This window comes from Archocentrus centrarchus, chromosome 24 (genome assembly GCF_007364275.1).
Source record: "Archocentrus centrarchus isolate MPI-CPG fArcCen1 chromosome 24, fArcCen1, whole genome shotgun sequence".
NCBI classification, from domain to species: domain Eukaryota; kingdom Metazoa; phylum Chordata; class Actinopteri; order Cichliformes; family Cichlidae; genus Archocentrus; species Archocentrus centrarchus.
The window spans coordinates 17,928,920-17,940,440 of record NC_044369.1 but is presented as its reverse complement, the minus strand read 5'-3'; the positions used below and the strand labels follow the sequence as shown (position 1 = coordinate 17,940,440).

Here is an 11,521-nt window from a genome sequence, read left to right as displayed (position 1 = left end):
CTGCTCCCTTAATAGGTGACATTGTGGTTCATCAGTGTCATTCATTTATCAGTATTCAATTGTATATAAAATTGTTTAAATTTCCACATACATTGTACATACACTATATACATTGTACATACACTTATACATTGTACAAAAAGGACTGTGCATTAATATATATATATAATGACACCTATTTAAAAAATTTTTTTTTGCACTCACAAGTTTCATATGTGTATAGATTTAGATGTGTTTATAGTCAAATTATCTCTTTAGTCTTTATATTTTTATGCCTTAGTGTATGTTATTGTGTTTTTGGTTTACTCGTCTAAATGAAACGGTTGCAGCTGTAACAACAGAAATTTCCCTCTGGGATCAATAAAGTATTCTGATTCTGATTCTGATTTTTCATAGATTCAACCAAAGAAATGAGAACAAATTATTTTTTGTGACAGACTGCTAGTAATAAAGTGCCTAAAGATAAAATTTAAAATAGTTTCTTTTCTAAGTTGTCAGTGGACATGGACTGGACTCAATATGTGTGAAAAAGCAGCTAATGTTCAAAAAAACTTTGATCTCCAGAAATACAAGAAAGACTTGCTCCTTGGAAGCAGCATGTAAAGAAATGAGGTGTGGCTCCACAGTCCTTCATGTTTCATGATGGGTTTGCATTTAAGGTGGTGAGAAAGAGCAGGAGAAAGAATAAGGTGTGTTTCCATGAATGTTCTTGAGCAAATGAGCCGTAAAACAATGCATCTGTTTGTACTTACAAAAGACTATTGATGTGTTTTGTAGCTGATGCATGCTGATGGAAGCGACCTTGCATTACTGATGCATGCTTGTATGCACTCCCCCATTTACTCAAGCATCTAAAACACAATTGTACTTTCTTGTACTTTGACTTCTACCATAATACTCATGTAATCACATTATGTATGGCTGGCTTTAGTGCCGTGTTAACATTATGCACCATAATTTAGTTGGTTATTTAAGACAAGGGTCAGTCTTCTGTTTACTTTGCACTTTTGCTGCAACGCCTGCAGAGGGCTACATTTTGCAAACAGCACTTTTTGTATAGTTTACATAAGTTCTGTATGTTTGTTGGAGGATCAGAGATCTGATTTGATTGACACCATGCACTGTTTGACCTTTAGACTATCAATAGGTGTGCGTCCTGATTATGTTGTTAATATGTACTTGCTGGGAGATATGTGATTAAACCTTGTTACATAGATAAATGATAATGAACGAAATAATGGGGTTGTTTGGCCAGATGGCTTACATGAACAGGTGACTGGCTAAGAAACGGAGACAGCAGGAGTAACGATTTAGAAGAAATCTCACACTTTCAAGTAGAGGATTTGGCGAGTTCAGTATGCACACACCTTCGGTAAACTTCTCAGAGGATCAGATGACGGTGGTTTAAACAAGGTCAAACACTGGATCCTATAGGTCGGAACAGCTAAATACATATCAGGAAAAGTGGGCCAAGCACAAACAGTGCGCCGCAGGCATGTTAGGCCACATTCTGTCATCAGTGAAGTAACAGCGGCAGGTGTGACCGACGCATTCGAAGAAATGGGACATGGGAAACTCAGTAAACAGCAGGTGGCCGTTTCTGTTTGTTGTCACACACAGTATGTGTGACTGAGCATTATTGATACAGGTGTATTTTTTAAAATAGACCGTTTTATAGTAGAAATCATAGCAGAAAGCACTGCGTCATGATTACCTGTGATTACAGTTGGACGCCATGCCAAAGAAAGAGTAGAAACTCTACAGAGTATCACAGCGGGGTGGTATTCACCCACACAAGCAGGTCTACATTAGTAATTAGAAAGACACATGGAGAGATACGCTGGTCCAATAGGAGTTTGCGAAAGGCGTTCCGAGGCCAATGCGAAGTTTCTATTGGTAGTGCGGGGAAAAGTGGGCGGGGTTAAGCAAATACTTGACCAAAACAAGCCAAGAGTGTGCGCTAACACGAGTGAGAGAGGAGTTCTGGGCTCAGGAAAAGTGTGAGCGGTGAAACTGCGGACAAGTGAACGAATGGACCGACAAGCGCGAGTGTAGGCCAGCAGCAGAAACACAGCCTGGGGCTTCAGGTAGGAAGAATGCCACTGTAGACAGCTGCCATTACAGCCTAAATGTGTGTTAATGCAAACTTTTTAACTTTTTAAGTAGCGAAAACGCCCGATTAATCCGTAAACAAACCCGTATCTGAGCGGTGTGAGCTTTTTGCTCAGCTACAGTCTGTGATTCCTGGTCTTCAGTGGTTTCTAGCCTCTACAAAACGACACTGCTGCAGTTTAGCTCAAGATTTGCAAGGGACAGAAAAACACGTGATCAAGGACGTTGTCCCATTCTACAGTATGAGCCATATACATTATCACAATGATCAAATGCTGTTATAACATCCTAGTAGCATCTGATCACAGGTAAAGGAGAGAGCACGGCTATTGTAGCCATTTCCATGGCCTTTAAAAAATACATGCAGGGTTTGCAGCTTTACAAAATAAACCACACACTCATCACCCCGGTATCACAGTCTGTGGTGAGCATCACACAGCTGGTATATATGACAGGGCTTTGATTTAGAAACCTGCGTCCAGCCAGAGCCACAAAAAGGCATCAGCTGATTCTTAACCTTTAATCCAGGGTCCTGTTTGATGATTAGTTATGTTTCGCTCTCTGTCTGGATCAATTCACATTACTAGATATTATTATGATGATTCCTGTATAGTTGATCAAGTACGCAGCAATAGGGCTGTTTATGGGACTAATTAAGCCTGATTTTCTGATTCAGCTGTCTGTTACCAAGATGTTTTTGTATTTAGAGCCACACGCTGCTCATGGATGATATTAAAATTTTCTTGCATTTGTTGTTAAGACAGAGAATCAAACCTTTCACGGCACTTTTTATGGTATCATTGAAAATGTGTCCATACTGAGAGCTGCCTTTAAAATGCCTGGGGAAGTACTGGGTAGCTGTCATTAAACTGTTGAAGTTTTATATAGGTTAAGCAAAAATAAGAGTAAATACAACTGCAATTCTCAAGATAAGTTGCAGGAATCGAAAACTCTTAAGTAACACACATGGCGATTAAGACACAACTTAGGACTGGTGTGGCTGCGCTTCAAAAAGAAATGGGCATGCTTCGACGGAGCTTAAGCATTATCTAATCTTTAGAAGATCTATGTACAGCCCTGATAGAAGAAGAGCATCAAGTATGTGACTTTGTGCAATATGATCAATATTTGGTGGATTTTTGCTTATTTTTTGCACAATGAATGAATTTTGTTTTGTTTTGTTTAAATATGTTGGTTTGTGTCTGTCTTTAGGCCTATTGTTAGTGGTGGTTAATGATGGATTCCAACAGTGAAACCAAGAGGATGACCTCTTTCCTCCCAAGCAACCCCTCAGCTGAAAACCAAAAACTGACCTCACCCAGAGAACCAGGTATAAACAGCCACTCTCAACAGCTTTTATATGAAAACTAACATTCCTTAAATGGTATGTGAAGGACAGGTTTACCCAGAAGGTTGTATGTCTTGTTTAGAGCTGACACGGAACTTCATTTAAAAGTGTATTGTTAGTTAAGACACATGTAAACAAACTCCTCCCAACAGGAATGCCCCCGCCGAGCCTCCAGAAACGCCCAAGTCCAAAAAATGAAGACGTAAATGATTGCAGGAATATGGCAAAGATGTGGAACTTAGATATAATGATTTGGCTCAGCATCCGGAAAACTCAGCAGACCTGCTTCTTAGAATAGATAAATGAACTCCAAGATGATTAAGCTGAAGCAAAAAAAAAAAAAAAAAAGTAGCTTGCTGTACATGTAACTTCTTCATGTCAGCTGTTTGTCAAACACTGATTTATCATTAAGCCAAAAGCTGTTTATGACTGTTTTTATGCTTCTGTCCTGGTCATGCTGACCTTGGTTGCACAACACCAAAAATGTGACATGGACTCTTGACAAGTACCCCTCCATGATTTTAAAAGAACATAACCCAATCACCTTCATATGTGACTACACTGCATGTTAGAAATGGTAAATTTTAAAAAGAAGCTACCAAATGGAGATATATGGATTTTCCATACTTTGCACTCAACGGGAGTTTGGACAAATGCGGGTTTAGCTTAGCATCAAGATAACTCAGAAAACCGGCTTCTTGAAAAGGTAAATTAATTCCAGGAAATGCTGAGCTGAAGCAATGCAGCTGCTTCTCAAAGTCTGATTTATGATTAAGCCAATAGGTGCTGATGGTTGATTTATTTCTTGTGTGTTCATCAAAATGTACTTATGTACAACAAATGTGACACAAACTTTTCACAAAATGCCCACCCACTGTTACAAAATAAATCACCTTGCTGTTTGGCTTAATTACACATTGGAAATAATATATTTTATGAGTAAATACTTTTGACTAACTGGCTACATTTTCTGAGTAAAATAGCTTTACAGTACATCTTAAAATCTGCAGTCTCTCTGCAGCAGTAAGAGTTTGAGGAAAAATATGTTTACAAGTACTGTTTTCAATCTTTTGGTTTGAATCAGGTTACCATTTGCAAAACATTGCAAAGCAGTACTGCAGATACTGAAGCGTGGTACTGCCAGACTTGCACTTGACCTGGATGCAGAAACACTTTGCTTTCACTGTGCTGGCTCTGCCGTACATGGACTTCATTGGTAGTCAGATAAAGACAGCTAACAGGTCACAGTAGGCCAAAAAACATTCTGCAGTGGCGGACCCTCCAGCCACAGTAAATGTGCGTCTAAGGCACGCCAGCTCATGGTTAAAAATAAACAATTCACTGTTTCAAATGGTGTGTGAAAATGTCACAGCTCACAAATAAAAAATGGGGTTGTTTTCCAGATTAGAACAGCAGAATAAGAAGGAAAAACACGTCTGTTTTGAGGTACAAATGGAAGCACTGTGAATGCTGAGTTAAGGTATCACAGGGCAATTGGAATGAAATAGAATAAATACAGCCCTTTTTTTTGTGAAAAACCTATGTACATGCATAGAAATCACATTTTTAATGACTTATAAATGAAAATACAACTGGGAGAATCACTCAATGACAGGCTGACAAATTACATGTATTTCAATTAGTAGATACCCATTTAATGGACATGATTGGGCCGGGGCTGAGTGGTGGGGTTACGGGGGGTTTGTAACGTTAAATAGTTTGCAGCTGTGTTAGATTTCCTTGAAATTCAAATGTAATAAAAGCTTTCACGTGTGTGGTCATCACACGCACTTTTAAGTCTATAGCCTCAGAAAGTATAATTAATAACAGGTGCAGGGATATTATCACCTAATATATCATAATTAATGATGCATTATATAACACAGTGCTAAGGTCATCAGTCTTGTATTTGTTCTTCCCCTTCTGTCTGTAACAATAATCTATCAAAGGGAAGCACTCCTCGCACATGTGCACACAACCCGCAGGCTTACGAGATTGCATCACCGTTCTTGTGATCCTTGACCTCTAATTGTGCACAGTCAGCACTATTAAACTGACTTCATGGATGAGTGAACCTTCCGGGGACTCTTCCCAAAGCCTCACTTGACTGAATGTTTGTTCCTGATGCGTTTTTTTGTTGCGTAAGATGAACGGACACAGCCCCATCGCTCCTCTGTTTATCAAGTTAGTTATCATGCAAATGAGCTTGACAAGTCATAAGCAAAAACACATCCTTTGTTTTAATCGGGATTCCTGTTTGCCCCCAGCTGGGAAGGTCATAGCACTGTTTCTGCTCCATACAGGTTGTTTGTCTTCCTGTTTAAACACATGACACAACGCAGGAGTGTTAAAAAGACAGCAGACTTGTTTGGCTATTTAGATATTTATTAGTTTAGCAAGTAAACCTCATTCAGATCAAACATTTAATATGCCTGCCTTGTTCAGGATGTAAATAGTTCCTGGTAGTTTTTGTAACTGGACATCACCACCAAATAAAAAGGACGGCAGTACAGCAGCGCACTGCACCGCAATAAATGCTCGTGAGGCTTTTATAATAAGCCACAGCGCAGTGTGTTTGCATAAGAAAAAAACATTAGATCATATCAGATCACCTTAGGTGAGATTTTAATCTCTTGAATTACTAAATAGAAGTCAAATACTATCTTAAACCCTAATCTTTCAGTGTGCTGCAAACGCATACAGGTGCTCCAGAAGCTGTGTTAGGAATAGGGTAACACGTTGTAAACGCACTTTAACCGAGGCAGAGTCCGTTTTGTGGTCAAACAAATAAGGTTTAACCTGTGCCTGTTTCTAGCATTGGCATGGCGGTGCAGTGATTAGCACCCGCGTGTTGCCTCACAGCAGGAAGTTTCTGGCTTTGCATGTTCAGACTTCAGAGATGTGTGTTAGTTTAACTGATGAGTCTAAACTGACCGTATGTGTGAGTGTAAATGACTGTTCTCTGTGTTAGACCCATGATGGACCCCGCTTAGCGTGACCAGATCTCAACAAACGAAATGTGGGACAAAGTGCATGTTTGTGTGTTTGAGACAATGTGGGACACGTTGCTAATGCCAAAAAAGTTCAAAAGATTTCACTGCGGATACGTCTATAGATCAGCACATAATAAAGTATTTATTGTTGCATTTCCTCTTATTTGCGGTGGTTTCCATCATATTCCGCAGACATATCTTATGACTTCATTGTGACTCACCATTTTCCTTATTGAGCATAGCATAAGCACTGTTGAATAGTTCGAGCCAGTCCAAATATAGAACTTTGTCATAGCATGTGTGATAGGGCGATGAGAAATAAAAATGCTGTGCAGTTGCATATGAAGGGCAACATCTGGTTACTCCAACCCAGGTGTAACCGTGTCTAATGTTCCCCATAACCCTTTCTGTATATTTTTTTGATAATGGTCCAAAAAAAAAGGCTTAGTTGCTGGGTAAACCTACCATGATGGTCTTGCTTTTTTGTGATAAAAGTGAGGCTTAGAGATTGGACACTGGCATCAGGAGTTTAATTAGGTATATCTGTTATCTTAAGATATATATTCTCTTACTGTTTTCTCAGTATGTCTGTCCCTTTCTGCAGGCTGCAGCTGGCTGGTGGTGGTTGCAGCTATAGCGGCCTCTCTGAGCGGCCTGATGTTGGGCTATGAAATGGGCCTGACCTCTGGGGTCCTGCTGCAGCTGCGGGGCCTCCTCTCTCTCTCCTGCAGGGAACAGGAACTGCTGGTCAGCTCCCACCTTCTCGGTGCACTCCTCGTCTGCCTGGCCGGAGGACTGGTTTTAGATCGTTATGGCCGACGCTGCTCTTTGCTCCTGAGTGCTACTCTAGTAGTTGGAGGAACCGTTGTGCTCATTGCTGTGGCCTCTTTTGTTGCACTGACACTTGGTCGTTTAATAGTGGGCATGGGAACATCTCTGTCAGGAACAGCAGCCTGCCTGTACATTGCAGAGATCTCACCAAGGGAGAGGAGAGGTCTGCTGGTGACGCTGTACGAGTTGATGTTGGTTGTGGGTGTAATGCTGGGATTCGGTTGTAGTTATGCCTTTGCTACCGTACCTCATGGCTGGGCCTATACATTTGGACTAGTAATTCCTCCAGCACTGTTGCAAATAGGCGCGCTTATATTCCTCCCACCCAGTCCACGCTTCCTCGTTGCTCAGGGCAAAGTGGAGCGGGCAAAGAAAGTGCTGGCCAGAATGAGAGGTGGGGGTAAGGAGCGTGTGGAAGTGGAGCTCAGGGACATCCAGGCTGGACTGAAAGAAGAATCAGAGCATAGCTTCTTGGAGCTTTTCAGTGCCAAGGCTAACCTGCGTTCACGGCTCCTAACAGGTGTGGCCTTAGTCTTCCTCCAGCAGGCTACTGGACAGCCCAACATCCTTTCCTATGCTTCACCACTTCTCCGCAGTGTTGGCTTCAACAGTGATGCTGCAGCAACCCTGGCCTCCACTGGGTTCGGAGTGGTTAAAGTAGTTGGCACCATCCCAGCTGTGTTGCTGGTCGACCGTTTGGGACCCAAGAGCTTTTTGTGTGTGGGTGCTGTCGCTATGGGATTGTCGCTGGCTGCCCTCGGTACATTGACTCTACAAAGTCACACTCACCTCACAAGTCTGTGCAATAGTCAGAGCCCTCTAAACAACACTCACATGCCATGGGATTTAAACAAAACCTTCACAGACTTTGAGGACAGTGACATTTTGTCTACCCACCTCCAAAACCAGTGGAACAGTGAAGCAATACAGAGGACCAACACAGAGGATGATGCAGTGTGGGAATCAGTAGGAGGAAGGACTCATGTTGAAGTGTCTTCCTCACTGAAGTGGGCGTCATTGATCAGCCTGCTGGTTTATGTGACAGCCTTCTCAATTAGCCTTGGGCCAAGTAAGTACCCATTCATTATGGTTCACATACACATGCAGTATCTCTGTATTTACCTAGAGACTGGCCATAAAAGATGGACATCGCTTCCTGGTCTGAAAAGTGAAACTAATATAGATGTGCCTTAAACCTGCATTCTTTCTAATGGCCAGCAGGGGGCAAGTCCTGTGGTTCCAAAAAAGCTTCCTATTATATAGAAATATATTCAAAGTTAATCCTTTATCTCCCATGTTGGCGGCATCAGTAAACACTTTCCTGGGCTCAAATCAAGTTTCCAGTCTTATTGAAAACTAAATTAAGTTCATAATGCATCTATTATGGTCTATTATAGAGTCAGAAATACGGATAAACCAGGGTATGTTGGCCATTTGTGCAGTGTCCCTTGGTTTCAAACTCAGATCCTTAGCATGCTCATGACATCTGAAATACGAAATTTGTATAAAAATGTAATTCACTGCTTCAGTTGTTTTAATGCCTTATCAGTGTGTATTTTTCATATAGTCTTGTGTGTGTCTTTAATTTCCTCTTAGTGGTGTACGTCGTTCTCAGCGAGATCTTTCCGATGGGAGTCAAAGGTAGGGCTGTGTCAGTGGTGTCGGCTGTAAACTGGGCCACAAACCTGCTCATCTCCATGACCTTCCTCACCATCACAGGTGTGTATGTTATTAGTTATAATTTACTAATTGTAGGTTCTAGCTAATTGTGTTGGCACCATACTTACAGAAGGCATGTTTAAACTAATGGAAGAATTTACTAGTAGAGTTTCTGTTTGACACGTATTAATTACAGTTAACAATCATTTTTACAGTGACACACCTTTATACATGAGAGTGTCTGTAATATCTGTGACGTCTAGGACTATGATGGTTTATGATTGGTTTTCTTCATAAAAAAATTAGAAGCATCTCATCAGTTCTTCCAACAGCAGGTCAAGCCCAAGGCCACACCCAACATTATTGCCTGCATAGTAGCTGGGGGCAATAAATTTAAACCTATACTTAAAATAGTACAGTGATAAAAAAAGAGGTGAAATTCCATCCATCCATTTAATTAACTGCTTATCCAGCTCAGGGTCACGGGGAGGGTGGGGCCTATCCCAGCTGTCTGACAGCAAGAGGCAGTGTGTACACCCTGGAGAAAGCACCAGTCCATCGCAGGACAGACAACACCACACCTAAACCTAATTCTATCTTTAGACAGTTAAACTCAGAGGAAACTCACACAGGGAGGTAGAACATACACACTTCACTACATACGGAAAGGATTCAACTGATTGGAAGTTTCGAAGCAGAAACCTTCGTGCTATGAGAGTAATCAGGGCAACTGGAGACTCATTTCTCTGGTTTCCTAATGTTCCAGATATTTTTGATGGAAGGAAGCCATTTTAGCTCCAGGACTCTTTTACTATAGTCATACTGTTTATAGGAATGTGGTTTGGCTCAATCTTGCTGAAATAAGCAAGAACTTCCTTGAAGTAGATGTGACCGGACAGCATTGTGTGCTCTCCTACACCTGTATATATTGTTCAGCAATAATTGTGCATTTAAAGATGAGCAAGTTATGCAGTTTTCCAACTTTTTTGGAAACAGGATTACATATGCAGTAAGTATGCTATTGTATTGTATTGATTGATTTTCGTTTTCTTTTTCTAAAGAACACATTGGTGTGCCCAATGTTATGTTCCTGTACTCTGCCATGAGCTTTGTTCTACTGATATTTGTCATCCTCTGTGTCCCTGAGACCAGAGGCCGCACACTGGAGGAGATCTCAAAAGAGCTGGCAAAGAAGTGAGTGATAACATTTGACCTCATGCTAACAACATATGCAGTAAACTGGTTTGCAAAGTTTTTTGTTTTTTTTTAACCTTCTGTTTTTCCTTTTGTTGTTCAACAGGAAGACTTTTAAGGTGAGATTTTCCAGGCCAGTTCAGCCTCAAGAGAGCCTCATCAGGGGCAGCAGATCCACAGAGTGCAGCAGACACCTGACTACTTAAACACCCCCAATGCTACATCTGATTTGAGAGGCAGGAGCAAGGATCAAGACAGTATATAATCATAATACAGTTATTATCCATATATGTCACTGCACTGCTGCAGTTGGATGATGGAAATCCCACAGACATGTTTTTTTTTTTTAAACGATAGCTGAGGATCCACTGTTAATTGTTAAAAACCCAAAAAGCTGATTTATTTATATATATATTACACACACATATAGCAGCAACGTCTGGGTTCCAATCCACCTTGGCCCAGGCCTTTCTGCGTTCTGTCTGGGGTTTTCATGTTCTCCCTGAGTCTGTCTGGGGTTTTCTTCGGGGACTCCAGTTTCCTCCCATAGTCCACAGATGTGCAATTACTGAGGTTAGGATAATTGGTGATTCTAAATTACCCATAGGTGAAAGTATGAATGGTTGTGTGTCTCTCTGTGTTAGCCCTGTGACAGGCTGGCGACCTGTACAGGGTGTACACTAAAATCAGACACTAATGACCAAAATGGTAGTTCTTTGGTAGATGGCAAGCACATTTGAAAAAAACAACACCATTTCAATGCTGTTGTCAGTAAGTGCCGTACAGAAAGGTAAAACCAGTCACACCAGTTATGTCAGTGGACAAGTTGTAACCCACATCACAGAAATATGGACAAACGCTCCGTCTCATTTGCATTTAATGGAACGTGCGATGAGCTGTGTAAGGCTGGCTGCTGAATATTCAAAAACAACCAAGGAACAAAACCAACTCATCAGGTCCAGTAGCCGTATTTTAGTAGGCACTGTGGTTGGTGTTTGTCATAGTAACATAAAGACTACAATCTTTTTTATATTTGTATCAGTAAAGCTGAAATTATTTTCAGAATTAAAAGTATTTTGTGGATGGAAACAATGAAAATATTCACATTTTATAATCTTTACTTTTCACTATCATCTTTTAAATCCTGCAAATACATGTTGCAGGATTTAAAGTCTGATGTGAAAATCAATATATAGAACATTGTAGGAAAGAATTGCCACCCTCCATGTGTGTTTGGGATCTGGTCACACACACAAAACATGTCATGCAAAAGATCAAACACACTACACAGTAGTCCAGTGGTAGTATGTTCACTTTTATTTTTTATACAAAATACAAAAATTCAAGTGCCACAAATTTTCAGTTGACACTAGTTCAAAAAGTA

At 40.8% G+C, this 11,521-nt stretch overlaps 1 protein-coding gene across 1 annotated transcript; it reads left to right on the top strand.

Moving 5' to 3' along the window:
* The first annotated feature begins 1,956 nt into the window (after window positions 1–1,956).
* slc2a12 (solute carrier family 2 member 12) lies at window positions 1,957–11,449 on the top strand. The gene is made up of 6 exons (XM_030721760.1): window positions 1,957–2,087; window positions 3,325–3,442; window positions 7,058–8,353; window positions 8,881–9,003; window positions 10,005–10,137; window positions 10,244–11,449. The coding sequence occupies exons 2-6, from the start codon at window positions 3,346–3,348 to the stop codon at window positions 10,341–10,343; spliced, it is 1,749 nt and encodes a 582-aa protein (XP_030577620.1). The 5' UTR covers window positions 1,957–2,087; window positions 3,325–3,345; the 3' UTR covers window positions 10,344–11,449.
* Window positions 11,450–11,521: the final 72 nt, after the last annotated feature.

Bases quoted from the DNA above. Each gene is read 5' to 3' on its own strand.
- slc2a12 (XM_030721760.1), top strand. From the start codon at position 3,346: ATGATGGATTCCAACAGTGAAACCAAGAGGATGACCTCTTTCCTCCCA. The intron at 3,443-7,057 runs GTATAAACAGCC...CCCTTTCTGCAG, and splicing joins GACCTCACCCAGAGAACCAG to GCTGCAGCTGGCTGGTGGTG. The intron at 9,004-10,004 runs GTGTGTATGTTA...CTTTTTCTAAAG, and splicing joins GACCTTCCTCACCATCACAG to AACACATTGGTGTGCCCAAT.